Source organism: Ceratotherium simum, chromosome 5, assembly GCF_057802395.1.
Source record: "Ceratotherium simum simum isolate JZ-2026a chromosome 5, ASM5780239v1, whole genome shotgun sequence".
Lineage (NCBI taxonomy): Eukaryota > Metazoa > Chordata > Mammalia > Perissodactyla > Rhinocerotidae > Ceratotherium > Ceratotherium simum.
In genome coordinates this window covers 21,107,236-21,135,195 of record NC_141904.1, presented here as the reverse complement: position 1 = coordinate 21,135,195, position 27,960 = coordinate 21,107,236, and the positions used below count along the sequence as shown (strand labels likewise).

General features: G+C 37.0%; 1 protein-coding gene across 6 annotated transcripts in view; it reads left to right on the top strand.

The window, feature by feature from the left end:
• The window catches only part of ATP2C1 (ATPase secretory pathway Ca2+ transporting 1), a 138,024-nt gene that overhangs the window by 43,875 nt on the left and 66,189 nt on the right, over positions 1 to 27,960 (top strand). For all 6 annotated transcript variants that reach the window (XR_015552173.1, XM_087430568.1, XM_014789652.2 and 3 more), the window contains 6 exons: positions 13,749 to 13,859; positions 15,167 to 15,283; positions 17,831 to 17,920; positions 20,686 to 20,721; positions 23,869 to 23,930; positions 24,484 to 24,592. Coding sequence is in view for 5 of the 6 variants with exons in the window: in XM_087430568.1 (XP_087286694.1) it covers positions 13,749 to 13,859; positions 15,167 to 15,283; positions 17,831 to 17,920; positions 20,686 to 20,721; positions 23,869 to 23,930; positions 24,484 to 24,592 (525 nt within the window). In the remaining variant the exon portion in view is untranslated. The remainder of the gene's footprint in view (positions 1 to 13,748; positions 13,860 to 15,166; positions 15,284 to 17,830; positions 17,921 to 20,685; positions 20,722 to 23,868; positions 23,931 to 24,483; positions 24,593 to 27,960) is intronic.

Genomic DNA, 27,960 nt, shown 5'->3' with positions numbered 1-27,960 from the left:
AAAGGACTTTGTTTTTGAAGTGTGTATATTGGAGTTTTTTTCAAGTTGGAGGTAATATGGCGAATATAGGTACCTCAGAAGGGTCAGTGATCCCATTCTTTACCCCTGCATGTCGTAATGGGACGAGAAATGAACTATATTTGCCAAAGAAAGGGAGGAAGAACCAAGAAGAATTCTCTAGTAAGGTAGAGGAGTTGCCAGAAGGGTGGCAGAGGGCTGACAACATTAATGCCAGAGTTAAACATTGACTAAATGGCTCAGAAAAAAAAGTCCAGTTGCTACCATGTAAAACATTGTTGAATGTATAATGAACTAGATATATAGAAAGGAAGGTTGGTGGGACTGTAGCCGTTGTATTCTTTGCTATTTTTCTGTTTTTTTATTTTTAGAAAGTACTTAGCATTCTGGTAAGCATGAATTAGCAGATAAGCATGGGAAATGAAAATGTCTACTTTGGGAGAGGGAGAAGGTTGTAAAATGTGGGACAAAAAAAGCTGAGATTGGGGGATAGATTTAAAATACTAAATTGGAAGGAATAGAGCTAGGGGAGGGAATGCCAGGACTTTGATAGAAACTACTGTTTCAGATTGTGCTTTCATTTTGGAGAACAACCTTCACCTTTGCATTTCTGCTCAGATCTAGGAATGCATGAAGAACAAACGCTCACCTTTAGGCTTTTAGATATTTGAGGAAGTCATAGTGACCATGGCATGTGTATTCTGCATTACAAATTTCATTCACAGGGAGTTGATCAAACCTACCAGCATTCTCTGTTGCTTGCATAGTGGTGATCCTGATTATGAAATATTTGTAATAATGTATACCAGAGTAATAAACTAGATTCAGTTGGTTAATTTATAAGTGTCATAACCCAGTTTTTTAGATTGGAAGGGGTGGTAACGTCATTGGATTTTTTGGGGGAGGAGGGTTGAAACATTTTTTTATTGTGATAAATATATATAATATAAAATTTGATATTTTAACCTTTTTTAAAAATTTTTTTGGTAAGGAAGGAAGATTGGCCCTGAGCTAACATCTGTTGCCAGTCTTCCTCTTTTTGCTTGAGGAAGATTGTCGCTGAGCCAACGTCTATGCCAATCTTCCTCTATTTTTTTGTGTGTGGGACGCTGCCACAGGTTAGCTTGATGAGCGGTCTATAGGTCCATGTCCAGGATCCAAACCTGCGAACACCGGGCTGCTGAAGTGGAGTGTGCGAACTTAACCACTATGCCACCAGGCCAGCCCCCATTTTAACCATTTTTAAATGTACAATTCAGTGGCATCAATTACATTCACAGTGTTTTGCAACCATCATCACTGTCTATTTCCAAAACTTTTTTTTCACCCTAGACAGAAACTCTGTACCCATTAAACAATAACTTCTCATTTCTCCCTTATTCCTAGCCCCTGGTTGCCACTAATCTACTTTCTGCCTCTATGAATTTGCCTACTCTTGATATTTCATATAAGTGGAATCATACAGTATTTGTCCTTTTCTTTCTGGCTTATTTCACTTAGCATGTTTTCAAGGATCATCCATGTTGTGTATGTGTCAGAATTTCATTTGTTTTTATGGCTGAATGATAATATATTTGTATAACCACATTTTGTTTATCCATTTATCTGTGGATAGACACTTGGGTTGTTTCCACCTTTTGGTGGTTGTGAATAGTATTACAATGAACATTGGCATACAAATATCTGAGTTTCTGTTTTTAATTATATTAGATATATATAGGAGTAGAATTGCTGACTCATATGATTAATCTATGTTTAGCTTTTTGAGGAACCATTAAATTGTTTTCCACAGTGACTGCACTGTTTTATATTCCCACTAACAATATACAGGCCTACTTCATTTTACTGTGCTTCACAAATACTGCATTTTTTACAAATTGAAGTTTTCTGGCAACCGTGCATCAAGCATGACCATTGGTGCCATTTTTCCAACAACATTTGCTCACTTCATGTCTCTGTGTCACATTTTGGTAATTCTTGGCAATATTTCAAACTTTTTCTTTTCTTTCTTTTCTTCCTTCCTTCCTCCCTCCCTCCCTCCCTCCCTCCCTCCCTCCCTCCCTCCCCTGAGCTAATGTCTGTTGCCACTCTTCCTCTTTTGCTGAGGAAGATTGGCCCTGAGCTAACATACGTGCTCGTCCTCCTCTGTTTTGTATGTGGGATGCCGCCACAGCATGGCTTGATGAGTGGTGCGTAGGTCTGCACCCAGGATCTGAACCTGTGAACCCCGGGCCCCTGGTGGAGCATGCGAACTTAACCACTGCGCCACCGGGCCAACCCCAAACTTTTTCATTTTTTTATATTTGTTATGGTGGTCTGTGATCAGTGATTTTTGATGTTACCGTTGTAATTGTTCTGGGGCACCACCAACCGCACCGATATGATGGCAGACTTCATCGATAAATGTGTATGTTCTGTCTGCCTCTGACCTGCCATTTCCCTGTCTCTCTCCCTCTCCTTGGGCTTCCCTGTTCCCTGAGACACAATGATATTGAAATTAGGCCAATTAATAACCCTGCAGTGGTCTCTAAGTGTTCAAGTGAAAGGGGTGATTCTCATGTCACTTAGTTTAAATCAAAAGCTAGAAATGATTAAGCTTAGTGAGGAAGGCATGTTGAAGTCGAGATAGGCCAAAAACTAGGCCTCTTGGCACCAGTTAGCCAAGTTGTGAATGTAAAGGAAAAGTTCTTGAAGGGAATTAAAAGTGCTACTCTAGTGAACACACGAATGATAAAAAAGGGAAACAGGCTTATTGCTGATATGGAGAAAGTTTTAGTAACCTGGATAGAAAATCAAACTGGCTACAACATTTTCTTAAGCCAAAACCTAATACAGAGCAAGGCCCTGACTCTCTTCTATTCTTTGAAGGCTGAGAGAGGTGAGGAAGCTACAGAAGAAAAGTTTGAAGCTAGCAGAGGTTGGTTCCTGAGGTTTAAGAAAAGAAGCCATCTCCATAACAAAAGTGCAGGGTAAAGCAGCAAGTACTGATGTAGAAGCTGCAGCAAGTTATCCAGAAGATCTAGCTAAGATAATTAATGAAGGTGGCTACAATAAACAACAGATTTTCAGTGTAGACGAAATAGTCTTATACTGGAAGAAGATGCCATCTAGGACTCTCGTAGCTAGAGAGGAGAAGTCACTGCCTGGCTTCAAAGCTTCAAAAGACAGACTGATGCTCTTGTTAAGGGCTATTGCAGCTGGTGATTTTAAGTTGAGGCCAGTGCTCATTTACCATTCCAAAAATCCTAGGGCCCTTTAGCATTATGCTGAATCTACTCTGCCTGTGTTCTGTAAATGGAACAACAAAGCCTGGATGACAGCACATCTGTTTACAACGTGGTTTACAGAATATTTTAAGCCCACTGTTGAGACCTACTGCTCAGAAAAGAAGATTCCTTTCAAAATATTACTGCTCGTTGACAATGCACTTGCTCACCTAAGAGCTCTGATGGAGATGTACAATGAGATTAATATTATTTTCATGCCTGCTAACACTACATTCTGCAGCCCATGTATCAAAGAGTCATTTCGAATTTCAAGTCTTATTGTTTAAGAAATACATTTTGTAATGCTATAGCTGCCATAGGTAGTGATTCCTCTGATGGATCTGAGCAAAGTAAATTGAAAACCTGGAAAGGATTTACCATTCTGGATGCCATTAAGAACATTTGTGATTCATGGGAAGAGGTCAAAATATCAACACCAACAGGAGTTGGGAAGAAGTTGATTATAACACTCATGGATAACTTTGAGGGATTCAAGACTTCACTGGAGGAAGTAACTGCAGATGTGGTGGAAATAGCAAGAGAAGCAGAATTAGAAGTGGAGCCTGAAGGTAGACTGAATTGCTGCAATCTCATGATAAAGCTTTAACAGATGAAGAGTTGCTTCTCATGAATGAGCAAAGAAAGTGGTTTCTTGAGATGGAATCTACTCCTGGTGAAGATGCTGTGAAGATTGTTGAAATGACAACAAAGGATTTAGAATATGACATAAACTTAGTTGATAAAGCAGCAGCAGGGTTTGAGAGGATTAACTCCAATTTTGAAAGAAGTTCTACTGTGTGTAAAATGCTACCATCAGCATTGCATGCTACAGAGAAATCGGTTGTGAAAGGAAGAGTCAATCCATGTGGCAGACTTCATTGTTGTCTTTTTTTAAGAAGTTGCCATAGCCACCCCAGCCTTCAGCAGCCACCATCCTGATCAGTCAGCAGCCATCAACATCAAGGCAAGACTCTCCACCAGCAAAAAAATTATCACTCACTAAAGGCTCAGATGATGGTTAGCATTTTTTAGCAATGAGGTATTTTTAAATTAAGGTTATGTACATTGTTTTTTTAGACATAATGCTATTGCACACTTAATAGTGTGCAAATAGTGTAGTGTATAGTGTAAACATAACTTATATGCACTGGGAAACCAAAAAATTTGCGTGACTCACTTTATTGCGATATTCACTTCATTGCAGTGGTCTGGAACTGAACCTGCAATATCTCTGAGGTGTGCCTGTACAAGAGTTTCAATTTCTCTACATCCTCACCAGGACTTGTTATTTTTCTTTCTTTCTTTCTTTTTTTTTTTTGGTGAGGAAGGCTGACCCTTAGCTATCATCTCTTGCCAGTCTTCCTCTTTTTTTGCTGAGAAAGATTGGCCTTGAGCTAACATCTCTGTCCATCTTCCTCTGTTTTGTATGTGGGATGCCACCACAGCGTGGCTTGATGAGTGCTGTGTTGGTCTGTGCCCAGGATTCAAACCCCGTGAACCCCAGGTCATCAAAGCGGTGCAACCCTAACCACTATGCCGGTTGGCCGGCCCCCCTTTTTTTTGTACTTTTATTTTTTAAAAAAATTCTGGCCACCCTAGTATATGTGAAGTAGTATGTCATTATGGTTTTGATTTGCATTTCCCTTATGACTAATGATGTTGAACATCTTTTCACGTGCTTATTGGCCATTTGTAGATATACACATGGAGAAACGTCTGTTCAAGTCCTTTGACCATTTTTTAGTTGGGTTGTTTGTATTTTTGTTATGGCCTTCAGGACTTCTTTTTGTACTTTCAGTGAAAGATCATTTAAAAAGCATAGGTATGGTGTGTTGCACTATAACAATGCCATTCAGTTGCTACGTAGTTGTCCGTTAAGACAGAAAATCTCGGTATTTTTTTTTTTCTAATAGTACTTTTGATGCTGGATTTTATTAAGTACCAAGGCAACAAAAACCAGGTCGTACCCTTGTGAAGATCTAGACTAGGGGCTGAGGCAAATGCCTAAATGTTATAGCATTAGTGTTACTTTAGGGAAAGGGAGCCAGTATTTGAGTACCTTCAGTATGCTAGGCACTGTGCCACACACTCCTTATAAATGGTGTTTCTTTTAGTTCCTGTTGAAATCAAAACAGGTATTCCAATTTTCCACTGAGGAAAAAGACGCAGAGAAGTTAAATAACTTGTTCTGGGTCACGAAGATGGCAAGACATAGAATTGGGATTATAATTTGGGATCTAGGCAAGTCTGACCTTGACTAGAGCAGTGGTTCTCCAAGTGTGGTCCCTAGACCAGCATCATGAACATTCCCTGAGAACTTGTTAGAAATGTGCTTTCTGGGACCTACCCCAGAATGTTTTAATCCCCTTCCCCACCCCACGCCCCACACCACTCTCTTTTAAAGCTATAGAACTCCTTGTTTAAATGCTAGCTTTTTTTTTTTTTTTTTGCTGAAGCCAAAACATAAAATACATAAGAGCAGAGCTGTTGTATTCGAAGTTGGAGTGGGGCCTGAGACCTTGTTGTGTGTTCTCAGCTCTGAAGGGGATGTTTGGTTTGATACGTGCTGCACTATACTGTTATCCCACCCAACTGAGCATGGTATAGTGTGGATATAAGTGGACTCATGCAGCGTTACAGAAAAATACTGGCTGCCTTGTTCTTAACCAAAAGATCAGTTAAAGAAACTTGGAGTCATTTGATCATCTTTGGGACCAAAATTCACTGCTTCTTCTACTGATAGTGTCACGGGCCTTTCTGTAAATATGGCTTGCAGATAGGTGCCAAAAGTGCAAATTCTACCTGCTACCTGGAGTGTGTTTTATGCATGTAAGCTTCTTTTTGTGAGTAATTACAACCATCTAGGTGGAATTATTTAGTCTCCTTCACTTTTGGCTTTAATCAACAAATAGTTGCTTAAATTGAGCGAGTCTGCTTGATTTCTGTAAATCACGGTGAACCTGCAGTTCTTGATTTAGAACTGCTGTCATCAGTATTGTCTTGTTGGAACTGCTGTGTCACTGTTTTCTTCTGCCTGTATATGCCTTCTTAACGTTTATGTAATGTCACTGTATGGTTTGACCCTTAGAGCTCCCAGGATAACCCTGCTTTCCCATGCTATAGCTGTTCAGCAACTATGGAGATGTGTCTGGTTCTTTGAAGTTTAATACCTAGCACATTTGATATTCTTGGGCATTAGATGTCTTTCTGATTACTTGCAAGTGAAACTTGGAAAACTTTTATTGTCAAGAGTTGACCTGAAAACTTTTAATAACTCTTATTTCATCTCAGTTTTTCCCCATGGCTTGACTTCTTTTGGGTAATTTGGGCTATCTTTGCTGACTTGCTTTTTAAAATTAGGTTTTTGTCCATGTGCTGAACGAAGTGACATAATTTGTAAAACTAATTTTCCCCCAGGGATGGTTTGTAAACCTGTGGTGGTAGCTCATGTTGGATGGTATTTACCTTTTAAAAGTAAAATACGTTAATGTTTGCATTTAATCTAACCATGCCTTGCAGCCCCATCCTCTAGGCCAGTGATGATCAACTTTGGTTGCACATTAGACCCACCCTGGGGAGCTTTTAAAAATAAATCTTTTAGCTCTGTCCCAGACCTAATGATTCACACTCTCTAGGGATGGTGCTTGGACACTTGGATTAAAACAAAATAAGGAAGAAGACCCCTGTCTTAGTCTATTCTGGCTGCTGTAACAGGATATCATAGACTGGATAGCTTATCCAACAGACATTTATTTCTCACAGTTCTGGAGGCTGGGGATTCCAAGTTTAAGGTGCTGCCCAATTCATTTCCTGGTGAAGGCACTCTTCCTGGCTTGTAGATGGCTGTCTTTTTTGCTGTGTCCTCACATGGTGAAGAGAGAGAGTGGAGTGCACTTGCGCAAGAGTACATGCAAGATCTTTCTGGTATCTGTTATAAGGGCACTAATCTCATCATGAGGTCTCCACCCTCATGACCTAAATTACCTCCCAAAGGCCCTATGTTTAAATACCATTACATTGGATGTTAGGACTTCACCATATGAATTTTGAGGGGGGTGGAACACAGTTCAATCCATAGCAACCCCCGTGTAATTCTAATTTGTGTAAGAATTGGAAACTGATGTTTAACAGTGCTTAGACTCAAAAATATGAGTGAATCACCTGGAAATCTTGGTAAAATGCAAATTTGGGTTCAGTTGCTCTGTGATCAGGCCTAATGCATTATAGGACCCATATTTAACTGAATTATTTACACATCCTAAAGATCTGAAAGTTTCTGCAGCTTTTAAATGCATCCAGTTAAAAACTCTATAGCTTATCTTATTGTCTAGGTAAATCTGAGTCATTTAGTAGAGGTAGAGGTGCATAATAAAACAGTTATTTCATTCCAGCCAGATTGGCCTAGTCATACAAATTAGTTTTCCATTGCCCTGGCTTTTACTATTGTTCTTCTCTTGTTTGGAACACTTCCTTGGCATGTATTAGCCATTCTCTGCCACCCATTCTTCATGACTTAGCCCAGGGAAGTGTTCCCAGAATACTGAAGGCTGTAACAGTCTTTTTTTTTTTTTTTTTAAACAATTTATTTATTTATTTATTTTTTTCCCCCAAAGCCCCAGTAGATAGTTGTATGTCATAGTTGCACATCCTTCCAGTTGCTGTATGTGGGACGCGGCCTCAGCATGGCCGGAGAAGCGGTGCGTCAGTGCCCGCCCGGGATCCGAACCCGGGCCGCCAGCAATGGAGCGCGCGCACTTAACCGCTAAGCCATGGGGCCGGCCCGACTGTAACAGTCTTGCCCTCGTCTGAATTTTCAGACTGACTGACTTGCCATGGCAGTAATTTGACTGCCTTATGGCAACTCTTCTGTGTGTGTGTGTTTTGGTATGACTTGGCTCTCCAAACTGAATTATTTGTCTCTGCAGGGTACAGACTATGGACTGTGTGGTTGTGTGTGTGGTCTCTTATTTAGTAAATGCTTATCGATTGCATGAGTTAAATAATGCAAGGTGTAGATCTAATAAATGCTATTATTTGACACAAATGTAAAGGAACTGTGAGGAAATTAAGATATGGTTACGCCCAGGGTATTTTTAAGGCCAGGTAGGAGATAAGCAAATAATACCTAGTGTTTAAAACCTGGGACCATAAACAACGGGCTTCTATAATAACATATGAAAGACATAACATCTCGTAAAATGGTTTACCTTCAGATAGTTAAGATGGTTACATTCAACTAAACTTATGTGATCTTACTTGTATTTTATAATTCTCAAAATCAAAACATTACTAAGTCATTCAAAGATTGTTTTTAAGCTGAAAACATTCTTCTCTTTTAACCAGAGAAAAAAATTAAATATTTGCATAATATAATAATAATATATAATAGCGGCCAAACATTTCTGTAGTGGCTACACCTTTTAACAATTGCACCAGTAATGTATGAGTTCGTTTCTCTACATTCTCTCCAACTCTTGTTATTATCTGTCTTTTTAGTTTTAGCCACCCTAGTGGGTGTGAAGTGGTATCTTGTGGTTTTGATATGTATTTTCCTCATGACTAATAATGTTGAGGATCTTCTCATGTGCTTATTGGTCATTTGTATATCTTCTTTGTAGAAATATATATTCAGATCTTTTACTCGTTTTTTAGTTGGATTATCTGTCCTTTTATTATTGAATTGTAAAAGTTTATGTATGGTAGATACAAGCCCCTTATCAGGTAAATGACTTGCAAATATTTTCTCCCATTCTGTGGATTATCTTGCTCACTTTATGGTGGTGTTCGCAGCACAAAGGTTTTTAATTTTGTTAATCAATTTTTTTTCTTTTGTTCCTTTACTTTTGGTGTCATGTTCTAGGAAATCATGATCAAGAAGATTTAAGCTCATGTTTTCTTCTAAGAGTTTTGTGGTTTAAACTCCTACATTTAGATCTTTGATCCATTTTGAGTTAATTTTTATATATGGTGTGAAGCAGGGGGTCCAGCTTTATTCTTTTTTGTGTGGCCGTCCAGTTGCCCCAGCACCATTTGTAGAAAAGAATCTTTCAATATTCTTTACCATGGTGAAGAGCGTTACTATTTAGCCTATAAGACAAGCTAGAAATCTAGTGTGATTCTTTATGTATGTGTCTAGTTCATCATCATGTCCTGTCATTTTTACCTCTACTTTTACTATTCCTGTACTCCACCACCCTTGTCTAAGCTATATTTATCTCTTGTTTAGACTTATGTAATAGTGTCCAAACTGGTGTAGTCTCACCACTCTTACCCTTCACTTTTTTTATTTTCCAACTTGTGCCTTTCGTTTTTTTTTTTTAGACTATAGTTCAGGGTCTTCCTTTTGCTCTTAGAATCAATACAGAAATTCCATAATGTGACCCAAAGGGCCCTGTAGGTTTCCCACCTACTAATCTTTAGTCTGTTTTTGCTTTATATATCCTCTTGATTTCTTCAATCTAGATATTTCTCAGAAGAATATTTCCATAAGCTCCCTCCACCACAGCTACCAACGTGCCTGCATCTTATCTCTGTTACTCTGCCTCCCTCCTGTAACTGTGGATGACCTGACCATTCCCTTATCTAAGGCCAGCCCTCTACAGATTCTTCAGCTTCCATCCCCTCTCATTTAGTCAAGAACATCACTTTATCAATTGTCCCATCTCTTTTCTGCATTATCAATTTTTTCTCCACAGATCATTCTAATCAACATACAGGCATGGTGTTATTTATTGCATCTTAAAAAAAAATACTGCCAACTCTTGACCCTACATTCCTTTCTGGCTATAATCCTATTTTTCTGCTCCTCTTTTCAGCAGAACTGGAAAGAATTATCTATGCTTAACTGTCTCTAACTTTTCTCGTGCTGTTTTCTCTGAACCCACTCCTGTCTGATTTTTGGTCCCCACTGTTCCATTGAAACTGCTCTCTTCATTTATCTCCGTGTTACCAAGTCCGGCGGTCAGTTCTCAGTCCTCATCTTAACTTTTCAATAGCTTTTGGCCAGCCATTTACACCCTCCTTGTTTCACTTGGCGTCTCTTATGAGTTCTCCTTTTACCTTACTGGTTGCTCCTTCTTGGTCTCTTCTTCTCTTGGTTACTGTTCATTTCTGATCACTGTATGTTGGGAGAATGCCTTAGGGTCAGCCCACAGACCTCTTTCCTTTCTTCTGTGCTGGTGTGCATGTTTATTCTCAGATTTAGAACCAATTTTATGCTCATGACTACCCACTCTTGTATCTCCAACCTGGACCTCTCCTTTGTGTGCGAATACCCACCTACCTCCTGGACATTTCTACCTAGATGTCTAACAGCTAGTTCCTTTGCTTCTTTCAGGTCTCTGTGCCCAAATGTCACCTTACTGGAGGGGTCCTCCCTGGCTCCCCTATATAAAATGAAGCAACTCCTCCTCCCCTACTTATCCTTTTCTTAATTGTTTTCTAGAGCATTTATTGTATAACACATTATTTATAGTCTTTTGCTCGCTATTGGTGTGTGGTTCCATGAGGCTAGAGTTCTTACCTGTTTGGTCACTTTGTGTCCCCAGTACCAAGAACGGTGTCTGGCATTGATTATGTGTTGAAGGACTAAATGATTAAGTGAATAAATGCTGGCCTCCTTTGAATACTTCATTCTTGCCACACTCTCCGCCTTCTTTGGGAACGTTGCACATTCAGCTCTCTCTGTTCTGGCATCCCTTCCCTTAGGGTAGCTTCTTGTCTTTCACTTCTACAAACATCACTTTCTCACCAAAACTTTCCTGTCCTGATTATAATCTCTGATTGTGAGCTCTCAGCCCATGGACTTCTCCTTCGTAGTAGTGATCATTTGCAGTTTTCCATTTATTTGCTCAATTCTTTGATAATGTCTGTCTCCACTCCCCACTCCAGGCTGTTTTTGCCCATTGTTAAATCCTCAGGGCCTAGCACCGAGTCAGGTTCTCAATAAATGCAGTGCTTGTTGAAAGAGTAAGTGAAGGAACAAATTAAAATACTCTCATGAGCCATGTAATTAATGACCCATTTGAGCTGGTAAATCTCTGTAACATTAAAAAGAAATAGGATTAAAATTCAGTAAGTTCCGTAATTTTAAGTTGACATAGAATCTGGTTAGTGTAAATGAGTTGACGTCACTGCCTTTGGCCAAGAATTTATTGTGCTGTAGCCTCCCTCTATTGTAGAAATCCCTTCAGTGAAATCAGTCCTTATCAGATAGACATCTAGCCTCTGCCAGAACACATCCAGCCCTCTTCCTTCTAACTCCAGAAGTTGGTCTGCTGTCAACTCCTCCTTTGATTTGGGTGTTGCCCTCTTTCACATGGCAGCCCTTCATATATTTAGAGTTACCATCAAGTCCCTTCAGTGTTTTATCCTTTATTTAATAAAATAATTTCACTTCCTTCTGTTGAGATTTATCAGCTCTTTTGGGCCCATGGAATGCTCCTGAGGGATTTTGTGTCGAGTATGTTCCAACATAGACCCTATCTATGTACCAACCAACAAAGAATTACTGTAAAAAGACTTCATGAGTAAGGCTCTTGTACTGCATATTGGGTACTAGAGATTACAATTTCCAATTTATTAATGATAGGAAAGTATATTTTAATAGAAAAATTCTTACAAATGTAGTTTTACTAACCTTGATTAGTACTCATTGTATATTGAATATGTACATATAAATATTAAATAGTTTTGTGAGAAAAACAGCTATTTGAGCACTTATGACTAGTGGGTCAAATGCTATATTAATGGATGTAATCTTCATGCAGTTTTGGACACTATATATCCTCATTTTATGTATGAAGAAACTGAGATACAGGAATAGTAGAAATAAAAGATTTTCTTAATCTCATTGTCACTGCAGGCAATGCAAATATATTTGATCTTTCTTAATTTTGCTTTATGATCTCCCAAGATGAAATAACCATGTCAACTGGTTTAGTTCTCATTGCTTTAAGAGCCAAGTCATTTTTGGAGGAATTTTCTCAGGTATTTATCTTAGGTGGTTCAATGAAATCTTTCCCCCGTCCTACCTTGTTTTATAGGTTTGAAATAAGGGCATTCAGTGGCTCTGAAACATGTATACAACTCTTATGAAATTTCCAATTTTTTCTCTAAGTTTGTAAATTTTTAGTTATGTAAGAATATTATGCTATAAAATAATTTCAAGACTTTCTTTTGCATGAAAGAGAGTTACTCTGTCTCTAATTTCCTTGAAATTTTTAGTCACTAATATCTTCTCATCCAAAGTGGAAAAATACTTCTGCTCTTTGCTTTAAGGTACTTAAACATCGAACAATGCCTTTTTAATAAATGAGATTAGAAAACATGTATTTGATTGTTCCAGAACTTGGCAACGCTGAGGAAAAACTTTTTTTTCCACAGCTGTTTACCCTTTTTTGGAGTAAGGGCAAAGATTTTTTTATGGATACAGGCCTCTATAATGACACTTTAATAATAATAGAAACTTAAATTATTCTTTGGTTTCATTTGTTGTCTTGAGATGTTGCCTCAAAAAAATTTTAGGGAGATATTTTATCCTACAAATATTGATAATCCAGGGTTGAAAACATTTCACCTGAAAGCTTAAAGACTTGTATCTTGGTGGTAAGATGATCACTTCAGTTTTAGTATTATTTTAATTAGTGGATTTGTGGCAACTGAAGTGTTTTCTTCCCTAAAGTTTCAGTGGGGAGCTTTTGTCTTCCTTACTACTTACAAAACTTTTTGTCTTTAAAGAATCTCAGCTTAGGACCCGAGACGAGTCTGGGTCGGGGATTTATTTCTAGAAGTGCGTTAAACACTTTACTGTAGATATTTGCTTATGAAGCTGCATTAAGTAGATACCACAGTTACCACCATCTCTGTGACTTACCCTGCTTGTTCACAGCCCCTTCACTAACCTGTGCATCCTTTGCTTGTCTGGTCTCTTTGGCTTTTCGTTTTTCGCCTAGTTTGGGAATAGATCTTTAAGTGTGACTTGCTGTCATGGTGCTTTGGAAGAGTAGCCAGGTGTCCTTTCTGGATAGTTAAGAAATGAGCTGACCAACAGGAGTAGTTAAAATGGAGAAAGCTTTGCTGTTCCTTGTCCTTTGTGTTAAACATAATGAGTTTAGAGGATTATGACTACATGTAATCATCAGGATCTGCTAGACAGGACATCTGTTTTACTTTTTACTCGTTACATTGGTGTAGAAATAGCATCTTTTTTATTTAATGTGAAATTATTTTGTGTTCTAGCTGGCACTGGTGGCTTAAATTTTGAAATGTGCTTTCTGGAAAAATAGCACATGATTAGTATAAAATTATCTTATTAAGACTAGATACTCATTATTAGTCTGAAAATATTTGTTTTTTAACTATGGAAAAATAAGTTGCTGGGAATGTTTGGGTTTTCATTTATTCTAGACTGCATTAGAATTGTTCGGTATGTTCAAATATTTTTCCTTTTATTTTATTTCCTAGGTTGCACGTTTTCAAAAAATTCCTAATGCTGAAAATGAGACAATGATTCCTGTATTGACGTCAAAAAAAGCAAGTGAATTACCAGTCAGTGAAGTTGCAAGCATTCTCCAAGTAAGTGCTTGGTGGGGAGGAAGGAAGTAGATAGTAAAATCAGTTAGACTCTATAGATAAGTGCTGTCCAATGGAATTTTCTGTGATGACAGAAATACTCTGTTTTGTGCTGTTCAATATAGTAGCCACCAGTTAAACATGACTATTGAGTACTTGAAGTGTGGATAGTTTAGCAGAGGAACTGAATTTAATTTTATTTAATTTTTGCTCATTGAAATTTGAATAGCTGCATGTGGCTCCTGGTTACCTGATTGGGCAGTGCAGCTCTAGATCATTAGCATTGCCAGGAATTATTAGTGCTGTGTAAGGATTAGTCCGATTGGGAAAATAATCAATTTAATTATTAATATAAGTAGAGTTAGGAATTTATCTTTTTATGTTTTATAAAGTAAAGTAAAAGCTAAGAACAAGTTTAGAACTGCAAATAAATGTTGCTTATGTAGTTTAATCTCTTCCTGGTTTTAAAAAGCATAATCTAATGAAACATCAAAAAAAGAATATTCCTTGTTTTTTCTTCAGAATTCATTTTGATGATGGCATTAAAAACATTGGCTTTCTTTTTTGGGGGGGTTTTTTGGTTGTTGTATTTATACTTTGTTTTATTTAAAATATATTTAAGTGTTGAAAGACTCCGTTATTGAACTCTGTTATAAAGCCAGAGAAACTAATTATTGTAGGGATGCAGGTAATTTCATTCTTTAATAATAGTTATAATAAATCACGAGAGATGGTGACTGAAGAATGTAGGTGGTGTTTATAGAACATAAAATGTCCCAAGAACCATTGAATGTTCTTTTAGAGAAAGTAATTTTAAAAAAACAACAAAACAACAATGGAAACAAAGAAAGCTAATTAAAATGTACTGATATTTTGCTTTCTATAAATCGTGTGGCTGGTTTGGGTTATTCCTCTTTCCCCATAGAAACTCATAAGTTTTTTGTTTATTAAACTCTACCTTGCTGCTTACATTAAAAGACAATTTTTTGAGGTATAATTTACATAAAACACAATGTACCCATATTAAGTGTACAGTTTGCATTTTGACAAATGTAACCACCATCACAATTAGGATATAGAACATTTTTATCACCCCAGAAAGCTCCCCCATGTCTCTTTGCAGTTAATCCCTCCCAGTATATTGTCTCTGGCCCCAGTCAACCACTGATATGCTTTCTGTCACCATAGGTTAGTTTTGACTGTTGTAGAAGTTCCAGTAAATGTGATCATACAGTATGTACTCTTTTGTGTTTTTCTTCTTTTGTTCTCTGCTAACATTTTCAGTAAGTTTTATATGTAAAATCTAATAGGCTGATCTTCAGAATGGTCTAAACAAATGTGAAGTAAGTCATAGGCGAGCCTTCCATGGCTGGAATGAGTTTGATATCAGTGAAGATGAGCCACTATGGAAGAAGTATATTTCTCAGGTGAGATGTTTTTATTTCCTCCTCTGCTGTATAATTTACATGTGTTTTTCTTAGTATAGTTTACTTTTGTGAAGTTATTTATAGAGAAAGGAAATAATTTTTTAAAATGTTTTTTTACCTAAATTTTTCCATTTGCTAGGGTTTACTGTTAGGTTGGAATTTCTCTAGTTTTTAATTTGCAGATCTTTAAGGGCTTACGGATATGCCACATGGAGGTGCTACTATTAACAGTAGTTTCCTTTGCAGATGTGTAACGTATACTTTTTTATTATAGGAATGCTAATATTTTTAAAAGTAATATGGTCAGCTTAGAAAATTAGTAAAAGTAAGTTAGGTAATTTGAATCCAGATTGCCTGGTTACAAATTCCACCTTTATTCTTACTAGCTGTATATGATCTTTATTATCCTCTGAGTCTTATCTATAAAACAGGGATAATAATCTTGGGAGATTGTAAGCTATCAATAGATGATAGCTATTTTTAATTTTATCAATATCCTAATCTTTTCGGAAAGACTTACTGTAGGAATTTTTTATCTTGATAACAAGTATGTTAGTGTGAAAAGTTACAAGAATCCTATGGCCAGTTTTCACCTAGTATGATTAGTTTGCTAAACAAATTATTTTTAGTAAAGAAAATTTCTAATGCCTTCTAACCTGCAAGTTTTGTTTTTTTTAAGATCTATGTTTAACTTTTCTAAAGGGCCTTGGCTGTTAATGAGCCCAAATTTACCAGTCTTAACTTTGCAAATGAGTTTGTCTAAAGTAGAAAAACTGAATTTTTAGAGATTAAAAGAATCCTGTGTGTATCTGTTTTGTTTTTATGGAATATTTTTATATGCATATTTGTATTCTCACGTTTACCACATTTCTACATTACCTAAACCTTCAGGAAGTTTACTCTGGATTTATAGACTACAATGATTTGACTTATCACTAGGCAGTATGATTTCATATTTTACTTTCTTGATCCTGTTTCAAAGCTAGAGTACCTGCATCATGAGATTGCTGTGAGAATGAAATAAAGCAGTGCCTGTAATATAGTTAGGCACAAGCAACAATTAACAGTAAATACAAGTTGTTAATCATAAAGCACTGGGCGACTCTTTTCTCCTCCACAGAGAACACTGAATTTGTCGTTCTGTAAACATTGTCTGGAGTCTACTATCTACCAAGTGGTGTCCTTAGTGTCATGGCACAGCTTTTTTAGACTGTGGGCCTTGTCCTCAAAGGGTGACGATAACAGCTAACTTTGAAGAGAGTTTTATGGTTTACACAGTGTTTTAATGTACATTCTTAATTAATCCTTACCACAGTCTTTGGTATAAGGTACTGTTTTACTAGGTGAAGAACCCCCAGGGCTTAAAAAGATTAAGGTCACACACAAGTGGCAGGAGCTGAATTCAAACCCAGGTACTCGGACTCAGTCTTGTGTGTGGTTTGTCAGCCCTGAACCGTATTGCACTTGTAGTTTTATTTTGCTAGAGCAGTGATTTTTTAATCCTCTATGTACTAGAATCCCCTGGGGAATGCTTTAAAGTGCCAAAGCCTTGGCCCTGTGCCCCGAGATTCTGATTTAATTGGTCTGGTGTGAACCTGGGCGTTTGTTAGAAGTTCTTCACATGATTCTGATATGAAGCAGGGTTGGAGTCACTGTGCCAGGGAGTAGAGCCATGAAGGACATGGAAGGTGGTGGCATCTAATCTCAGCTTGGTAGCCAGGGGCTGGGGCTCTCTGCTGGGATGGATTCTTTGTAGCCTAGTTACTTTGCAGCTTTGATAGCAATTGACGTCACTCCATCAAAGGAAGAGATTCTGGCAACAGAGCTCTGACATTTGAGTAGGATGTCCAACTGGAAGAATTTAGGGTGGCTCTGGTACTTGATCATTTAAGTGTTGCCTGATGTGGTTGGTGCTCTGGTCTAGTTTCTTTAGATACTATTAGATACTATTTAGATACTGTTAGATACTATTGCCTCTGAGAGATAGATATCAGGAAAAGCAGCCTTGGGAAAATCTTCAGTTTCTTCTATGGAGAGGATCTTACTGTCTCTTCTTACCTGTCCCAGGTAATGAGAAAATTACGAGAGTCTACATTTGGTTTATTTTATGTATCTTCTCAGTTAACAAAAATAAGTGTGTACACTTAACTACATTTAAAAGTCACCACTTCCTAAGAGCTCCTTTTCAGAAAAAAAAAAGTATCAATACTTAAAACTAAGAATTTACAAATTCCTTATAGTACACATGTATTTTTATTATATTAATTCAATAAATATAGCTGTTTTGAATTTCTATTGAGGCTAGAATAAGTGGGAAATGATTTTTAAGCTAAAGATTTAGGTTAAACTTGCATAGAAAACCTAGATAATGAGATTCAGACATTCCTCAATATTCTTATACTAAGTAAATTAGTGTAGATTACAATTCTGTGGTTGACCCACACAACAGAAATCGCTGTTGTTATTATTTTTTTAAACTTTTGCTGTGATGGAACACAACTGTCATTTATACAAAACTGTTGAATTGTTGTTTGTTTTCACTTTCAGTTTAAAAATCCCCTTATTATGCTGCTTCTGGCTTCTGCAGTCATCAGTGTTTTAATGCATCAGTTTGATGATGCTGTCAGTATCACTGTGGTAAGAGAAAATAATATACATATTTTTTAATTTTTGGTTAATCATATAAATTAGGATTGGCTTTTATTTTGAAAAATGAGTTGAGAATGTCTTAATGTCTCTTCAGGTTTTCATGTTAATATCCAATTTCCAAACATTACTTGAGATTACTGCAAATGTCTTAATGTCTCTTCAGGTTTTTTTGTTAATATCCAAATCCAAACATTACTTGAGATTACTGCAAATTTAGTTGCAGTAATCTCAAGTAATGTTCAAGGCTCTGTTATTGGCACGCATGAGAATTACTTAACAATCTGATAATTTCACAGGTATGAAATATTTTATAATAATTTTCCAGTTAAATTTTCAATTTATTTTACTTTCAATTGAGAATATCTTTTGACTAATTGTGAACTAAAGCCTGACATTTGTGAAATTAAAAATATTATTTAACAGTGCACACTATATTTACTCTATAAGATTTTTATTCTTTCCAGCTAGGTTATTCTAGCTTTCATTGCAAGTTTCCTCATCTTTTTTTTCTTGCCCCCGTTTCAATGTAGAATAAAAATTTATAGCAAGTACAAGCATTGAGTAAAGCAAGTGTGTTATGCTGAGAACGCAGTAGAAATTAGTGTAGAGCTGCAATTCTCAAACTCTTGCTTCGTACTCCTAGGAGTCTCTGAGACCCTTTCAGGGAGCATATGAGGTCAAAACTATTTTCATAATACTAAAATATTATTTGTCTTTTTGCTATGGATGTTTGCATAAATGGCGCAAAAGCAATGGTGGGTAAAACTGTTAGAGTCTTGGCTCAAATCAAAATAATGGCACAAACTGTACTAGTAATCATTGTTTTCTTTCATTATTTCTCTTAGGAATGTTTTTGATAAAACAGTAAAAATTAATTTTATTAAATTTTGATCCTTGAGTGCATACCTTTTTAATATTCTGTGTAATAAAATGGGAGGTATGTATAAAGGACTTCTGTATATTGAAGCATGATCCTTGTTTAAAGGAAAGGTAGTTGTGGTGAGATGAACTAGCCTTTTACTTGAGAGAATGGGGCTGGCCCCATGGCTTAGCGGTTAAGTACGTGCGCTGTGCTACTGGCGACCCGGGTTCGGATCCCGGGCATGCACCGACGCACCGCTTCTCTGGCCATGCTGAGGCCGTGTCCCACATACAGCAACTAGAAGGATGTGCAGCTATGACATACAACTATCTACTGGGGCTTTGGGGAAAAAAAAGGAAGAAGATTGGCAATAGATGTTAGCTCAGAGCCCGTCTTCCTCAGCAAAAAGAGGAGGATTAGCACGGATGTTAGCTCAGGGCTGATCTTCCTCAAAAAAAAAAAAAAAAAAAGAAAAGAATGACTGACAGACAAACTATGGTTATTAAGACTTGGATAACTGGCATACTATTTCTTTGAAAGTGAGTGAAATGAGCGTATCAGTCCAAGGAAAACAATGGACAGAATTTTGTTGCCAATGATAAAATTCAGGCTTTGAAGTGATAATTATAATTTTTCAAAGTTTTTATGTGTTACTTTGTAATACATAAAAATTCATTGAAATCAGTAGTGATTTCAATGAATGTGATTTTTTCTTTTACTATTAAGAAATGTGTCAACATTTGAAAGATTTGAATAACTAAGTGAATCAGTATTTTCTAAATGGTCAGTGTATCATGATGTTACAAAATTTTTAGTGATTAAAGATCCATTCAGGGCCAGCCTGGTGGCTTAGCAGTTAAGTGCACGCGCTCCGCCACTGGCGGCCCGGGTTCAGATCCCCGGGCGCACACTGATGCACCGCTTCTCCGGCCATGCTGAAGCTGCGTCCCACATACAGCAGCAACTAGAAGGATGTGCAACTATGGCATACAACTATCTACTGGGGCTTTGGGGAAGGAAAAAAGGAGGAGGATTGGCAATAGATGTTAGCTCAGAGCCAGTCTTCCTCAGCAAAAAGAGGAGGATTAGCACGGATGTTAGCTCAGGGCTGATCTTCCTCACAAAAAAAAAAGCAAGATAGATCAATGGATTGTAATATAACAGGTTATCAAAAGTTCATTGATATAATTTTAGACTCTACCTTCCAAGTTGCTTTTAAGTAACTAATACTTGTCTAATTTTGGTGTAGTAGCTAAGAAGAATATCCATAATCATCTGAAAAAGTTTTTAAAATACTCCTCCCTTTTCTAACAATATCTGTAGGAGGCTGGATTTTCTTCGTATACTTCAGCCTAATCAACATATTACAGTGGATTGAAGGCAGAAGCAGATGTGAGGATCCAACTTTCTATGAAAGCAGACGTTAAAGATAGAAAAATCGAAAACTTCCACTCTTCTCACAGTTTTTTGGGGGGGAATATGTTTTTCATAAAAAGTGTTATATGTGTTAACATGTAAGGGTTTATCATCTTTTTAGATGAATTAATAAGTAGAAATTAAAACTGAGTAATTGAAAAGTATTTAATGTGGTAAATATCAGTAGATATAACCCACATAAACAAAAGCTAGGCCTCAGTTTGTAAGAACATAAAGGGATCCTGAGATGAAAAAGTTTGAGAAGCTGTCCTAGGGGAGGCAAGCTGCTGTCAACTGTGGGTTTCTTCCCCCACAGGCCTCAAGGAAAAGTTGTGATTTCTCCTCAGCTGATCTCAATGTTTAGTGCCTGGTGTCTTGGGACTGCAGATAGAGTCAGAAAAATAAAATACAGTTAACAATTATTTCTGAAGTTACCATGTCTGATTAAAAAAGGTCTGTTCTTTGTTTTGTGTAGGCAATACTTATCGTCGTTACAGTTGCCTTTGTCCAGGTGAGTAGGAAGCCTGTTTTGCCAAGATGTAAATGGTATTATAGTTTATTGCTTAAAAAAATTAAGGTGGCTTATGGCAAAATCTCTAGTTATTGGGGGATGGTAATGTCAGTCAGAACAATTTATTCTTTATTTTTGAAATCATTTCAGAAACAGGCAACTCTCTAAGGAGGTCTGTGGGACTAATTTCACTGCTTTGATTTAGGTAGTGGCATGAAGAAAATCTAGTTTTTTATTTGATGATGTTAAAGATAATTGAAGCAGATGGAAATGAACAGCACAGTACATGTAGTAGAAATAAAATCCAGCAATAGTTAAATATGTTTTCCAGTTAAAATGTTGGGCCAGGGTTTTTTTTTCTTTTTAATTGAGGTAACATTGGTTTATAACATATGTAAATTTCAGGTGTACATCATTATATTTCAACTTCTGTACGGACTACATCATGTTCACGACTAAAAGTTTAGTTGCCATCCATCACCGTACAAATGTTGGGCCAGGGTTTAAATTTCTTATTCGTCCACGGAACGGATGATCTGATCTTGATCAAACTCCCTATGCAGCAAAGACATTGAAACAGTAAATAAAACATATGAAAAGGAGCCCCCTTTAATAATTAATGTGAATAGTGTGGAGATAATGTCAGGATTTTTATTGATAAATGGCATAAATAAAAACATAAGATTAGTTTTATGTTTATTTAAATACCTGATAATTTCTGTAGATTTTAGAACAATGTGACAAGTCGCATTTTATTAACTAAAAGTTTTAAAGCATGGTTAATAAGAATATACAAAGATTATTCTAGTTTAGGGAAAAATTTTATATGTCATATCATCCTAAAATTCATGTTGTTTTGAACCTGAAGACTGTATTTTAAGTTGTTGTGGTTATTTTCATATGTAATTTATTCCTTGGATATTTTCTGTCATTATCCAGGCCTCCTATGGTAATCACTAACTTAGTAAGTTATTAGTTTTATAGTAACCCAGTGTAGAAAAGCTAATTGGAATCAAATTATCTGCAGCAAGTTTGTGAGCTCCATCCGTAGACTGTCAGGGATCCTATTTCTAGGGAATCCTCTTGTTTAGAACAGATAAAAGTTGCCCTACAGAAGGTGGAGCTGGTTAGTCTAGCAGAGGTCCTTACAGGCTGAGAATCATTCAAGGCAGCTATGCATTTGGCCATGTGGGCAGTATGACCCACTGGACCAGTAGCCAGAACCCTCTTGCATCTTTAATAATGCTACAGATGTGTGGAGTGACTGTCTTCAGAGGGATTCCTACAATATTATCACTGTGTATGGAAGACCTTAATAGCTTGTTTTTTTGGTAAATAAGGAGCCTCTATCCCCCCAAAACCCCACAAAATTGCAATTTTAACATAATTAATGTGGAAGTTTACACAAAGATAGTGTGTTAAACACTTTAAATGTAGTGGCTGAAACTATCTGTTAAATATCTTTGTGGTAGGTTGGCTCATTTGATGGAAAACTCAGGAAAGAAGCAAAACATTTATGAAAAGCCCCATTTCAGATTGGTAGGTCTGGTTTCTTACACAGATGTGAGCCTTTTACCCGAATGTGCCTATGAAACCAACAAAATAGTCTATAACAGCAATTAAAAACTCGCTCTAAAAAGATCCTGTTTGCTATCAGTTGAACTTACCATAATGCTTTGTCAAAAAACTCTGTCAAAAATCTATCAGAAATTTTTAATGCTTTATCATTAAGTATTTATGTTTTTACCTGTGTTTTAGGAGAGTGCTTTTTATGTTCTTTTTATATTTATGTCTGCCTTTATTTTCCCTATCTCGTTTTAATGTCCATTCTCCATCCCATTATACACCCTCACAGCCATAAAAATAGCTAATTGTTCTGTATAGTCGTATATTGATGGCACCTTATGGTAAATTTAAAATATAACTTTTGGGCATTCATTAGAGATGCTATCAGATTTTTGGTGGTGTGTTAAATCATCATTTTGATATAGAGGTATTTTTGTAGTTGTAGGGAGTAAAGGCTAAGAAGTCTGAAGAGGGAGGTAAAGATTGGGCAGCGTCTATGTCATTTATTACTAGGATCTAGGATTGGTGAATGTTTTCTAGCGTAAACTTCCAAATTCCTTAATATCCTTGGTAGGTTTGAGGAAGGAGTGTCTTATAATTTTTATATTGATAGATTTTACCTTACTCTTGCATTTGTTCCTCTTGCTTAAGTAAAGACTGATTTAGTTTTAAGTTATTCTTAAATGGCTTTGTGTTTTCTATCTGGAAAGGTTTGTGATGAGTGTGAAATTTTGATTAGTATTAGCACTGCAGTCACTTTAAAACACTGTCCAACTTACACTCCCGCTACTCCCCCCTCTCCCTTTTTAACCTTAGATCAAAAGATTGGTGTGCTTAGTGCAGACATGAGACAAAAATAGCAGTGCTATTGCATGAAGCAAGACTGCTCCATGGAAATGTGGATAGTATAGTGAGGTGAAGGATGTCTCTGACCCTTAGCTATGATTATATGGAAGGAAGAAGGCTGGAGCATCACAGCATTAGGGCTCTTGAGAATTTCCCCTTTTGGATAATTCAGGGTGATGGGAAAGGTGTTTGTCAAGGTAAGGCGAGCCACATCTCACTTCCTGTTTAACGTATGTTCTTTCCAAGCAAACTTATTCCATAAACCTTTGCATTTAGTGTGGGCTTAAATCCTCAAAGTAAATGTTGCTTGCTGTTAATTGTCTTTGACTTCTTTGATCATTAAACACTAAACATAAAATTATCTTAATTATGAGGCCCAAGGATCTTTACTTTTAATGACTGAAGATTATATACTCTTTGGACACATGCATCAGTTTTATTCATTTTCTTATAAGTAACTTGACCTTAGGTTGCACGTTGAATATTAAAATATAAAATTGAGAATAATTATCAAATTGGTCACTATAACATTATTTAATAAGGGACAAGCTTTTATGTGTAGGAATGTAAGTGTAAGTAAAGGAAAAGATAAGAATTGGGGGACTTTTTAAATAGTGATTGAGATCAATATTTAATTAAGTCTAACATGGAATATGTTCATAGGAACATACATATTTGCATTTCTTTATAAATGTATTTTCTTAATACTATGTTGTGCTTTTTTTTTTTAAATAGGAATATCGTTCAGAAAAATCTCTTGAAGAACTGAGTAAACTTATGCCACCTGAATGCCATTGGTATGGTCCTTGTTTTTGATATGAATTTCTACTCTTAAAAATAGAAACGAATGTGACTAGTACACTATACATTGTGGCCCCAGATTTGTCTAAACATAACGTAGAAACCATTAATCTGACATGAAAAATTCATGCTCTATTCAGTGTAGTAGGTTGTACTATTCAAAGTTTAAAGTTCTATTTTTGAGATTCTTGAGACATGCATTTATTCAACAGAAATTTTTTTATGTACAACTATGTGCTAAACACTGTTGTGGGTGCAGTGATGCACAGTCAGACAGACCCAGATGATTCAGAAGGTATCTTCAGTTTTCACGTTTTACATTTGAACAACTGGTCAGTTTTTCCAATGGTTTTTTTGTCATCTGAGCATCCTAATTACCAAGAGCACAAAAACGATCCTTTTCTTGATTCTTATATCTGACTTATCTCCTTAGAAGTGGTAATAAGACAGTATGTTTTCCCTCAGGCAAGCCCACTGGAAATAATTTTTTAAAATAAGTGACATGTCTTTTCTTTTTTCAGCCATGGTTGTTTCTGTTTCATGTTACAGTGTGCGTGAAGGAAAATTGGAACATACACTTGCACGAGACTTAGTTCCAGGTGATACAGTTTGCCTTTCTGTTGGGGACAGAGTTCCTGCTGACTTACGCTTGTTTGAGGTAAGTTTGGTGTCTTAGTCTGTTTGGGCTACTGTAACAAAATACCACAGACCAGGTAGCTTATAAACAACAGAAATTTATTTCTCACAGTTCTGGATGCTGGGAAGTCTTAAGATCAGGGTGCCAGCATGGTCAAATTCTGGTGAGGGCCTTCTTCCTGGTTCATAGCTGGTGCCTTCTCACTGTGGTGGAAGGGGCTAGGGAACTCTGTGGAGTCTCTTTTATAAGAATACTAATCCCATTCATGAGGGCTCTAGTTTCATGACCTAAGACACCTCTGAAAGGTCCCACCTCCTAATACCATCATCTTTGGGGGTTAGGATTTCAACATATGAATTTGAGGGCAGAGCACAAACATTCAGACTGTAGCATTTGGTTATGTATTTGTGAGAAGTGAAAATACTTGGATGTAGATTAAAGGATAGACATAGCAGTTTTAAGGATTATTAACACATAGTTGATTTGAACATTTTGTTTTCTAGTTTAAAAAGTGACATATATAAACATATTTTTATTTTCTTAAAATATATCTGTCTTTCTCATAGGGTCTTTTGAGTTGTCCATTTAGTAAATCAGCAGATCTTTATGGAAATGTGTTAGGCATTGTGGGAGACAGAAAGATGATGTGATAGAATTCTTGCGATCAGGGAGCATACTATTTGTGTACACAAATCACCTACCATAAAATAAGATAGAACTTGGTAAGTGAGTAGGAGAAGTGCAAAGAATGGGGTATGAAAATTTAGAGAAGGGAGCAGTTACTTCTGATTTGAGTGAAATCAGAGAATGCCTCAGACAGCACAGCTTTGGCAGTGATAATTGTAGTACTGGACAGAGATAGAGAAGACAATGAAGCAATAGTATTTAGATCACTCTTAGTGTTCCAGTATATAATATGGGCTAGAGTATGTGAAGGGTAGAAAATGTGTGATGGAATCAGATTCAGGGGGGCCTTGGATATGAAACTCCACTTCAGATTTTATTGGTTAGGAATTAGCTTTGAAGGTCATATGCAGCTGGCAAATGATGTTACCCTTTATCTGGCCAGAGTGTGTAGAATAGATTGAAGGAATGGAAAATAGAGTTGGGCACCTAGTTTTAAGAGACTCTCAAAGCCCATTAGTGTGCCAGTGTCATCTATTATTGGAATCAACAGGCTGTTCGTTAACACCTACAGAGATGTGAGTCTTTGAATACTTACTATGTCTCAAAATATGAATGTTCTTATATAGAGGTTATGGAAAGCCTGATAACCTTATTTAATCTTGAAATAGGGCCTGCCCCGTGGCTTAGCGGGTAGGTGGCGCGCGCTTTGCTACTGGCGGCCCGGGTTCAGATCCCGGGCGCGCACTGACGCACTGCCTCTCTGGCCATGCTGAGGCCGTGTCCCACATACAGCAACTAGAAGAATGTGCAACTCTGACATATAACTACTGGGGCTTTGGAGGGAAAAAAAAAAAAGGAGGAGGATTGGCAACAGATGTTAGCTCAGAGCTGGTCTTCCTCAGCAAAAAGATGAGGATTAGCACGGATGTTAGCTCGGGGCTGATCTTCCTCACAAAAAAAACCCAAAAACTTGAAATAAAGGCCTTTTTTCCAAATACTTAAAATTTATCCTTAGAAAGATATCAGATTGCTTTAATTGGTGAATGAAAATAATTGATAATACAGCAAGTATTGGGAATGTTATTAATTTTATTACCTTCTTTCTCTTCTTAGTTGGTCTTTTTATGTCTGTTTTACTCATTTTTTCTCCCTTCCTCCTATCCCTAATACTTAGTTTATGAGAAGACCTTGGATTATTCTTAGAGATTCAATAGGCCTTAGAGATGCACTTGATATAAATCATCTTCCCCTCTCTCGAAGAACTCTAGTTTGAATTCATGGAGTTTTTGTCATATTTGTTCTGGAGTACTACTCTTCCAGTTTAGAAGCAGACCTCCTCAGGGCGATAGTCAGAAGATGGTGTTCCTCATTGTTTGAACAATTCTAGCAATATAATGACATAAAACTTCAAAACGTTATTTGGCTTGGTAAAGTATTTTAGGGTTTTCATTTAAATTGATTGTTAACTGATCTGAGAATTAATTTTCTCAAAGTCCACGTGCTAATAGGAAAAAATTTGTGAGAGTATTGGACTATTACATATGATATTCACTCAGCAAATATGTATTGAAGATTTACTCTGAGTTCAATAAGAGGAAATTTTTGACCTTTTAAAGCTTGATGCTATAAAAATTAGAAGCGTATGCTTTGTGAAGTATTTTATTAGTTGTTATTGTTTTCCCCCTACTTGTTAATTTTTCAGACACTTCATTAGCATGCTTTTATTCTACAGTGCTGTAATTAGTTGATTTTGTTCCAGTTAATCCACCTTTACAGGTATAGTTGAACATCTTTGTCTCTATCACTTTTCTGCCCTATTCATTTTACCTACTACCTGGTACCACAAGCAGGCTTTTGTAACTACTTTGACGGTAGATTGAGGTAACTTTCCTGAATTATTTGAGCCTTTCATATTCCCTGTAGATTTAAACGTACTGACTTAAGACATAATAAGGCTGATAAGGTTGATTTCTCTTTAAGACTCAGAAGCTACTAGCTTTTTGGAATTAAATTGACTTATTGAAATTGGATGATTTTGTAAGGCTACCTGGTCATGTGATGTTCCTGTGTGAAATAAACTCTTCATTAGGACTTCAAGGAAACAGAAAACTCCTCAGTTGGATTTCACTTTAGAAAAAACAAGCCCCCATTTGCAATGTAATTCTCTTCATCTGGACTTGGCCCAAGGCCAAGGTTGCCACTTTAACATTGTTATGCTGCAACTCTAGGGTTTCTCCCAGAAATTTCAGTGGTTCAGATTTTGGCTGTAAATCTTGCCTGGGCCTTCAGTAGCATCTTGTCAGCACACGTTTCTATCTCGACTGCTGTAGAACTTTTATCGTTATTATGTGTTCATAGACTGTCTTAAGCCAGCTCAGGCTGCTGTAATAAAATACCATAGACTGAGTGGTTTAAACAACAGACATTTATTTCTTATAGTTCTGGTGGCTGGGAAGTCCACAGTCAGGGTCTGCAGAGTTTGGTTTCTGGTGAGGGCTCTCCTCTTGGCTTGTAGCCTTCTTGCTGTGTCTTCACATAGCAGAGAGAGTGATCTCGCTCCCTCGTCTTAGATCTCTCTTCCTCTTCTTATAAAGCCACTAATCTCATTATGAAGGCCTCACCCACGTGATCTCATCTAACCTTAATTGCCTCCCAAGGCCCCATCTCTTAATTACCATCACATTGGAGATTAGGGCTTCAACGTGAAGTTTAGGGGTACACAGTTCAGTCCATAGCAGGCTGAGACTGTCATTTGTAAACAC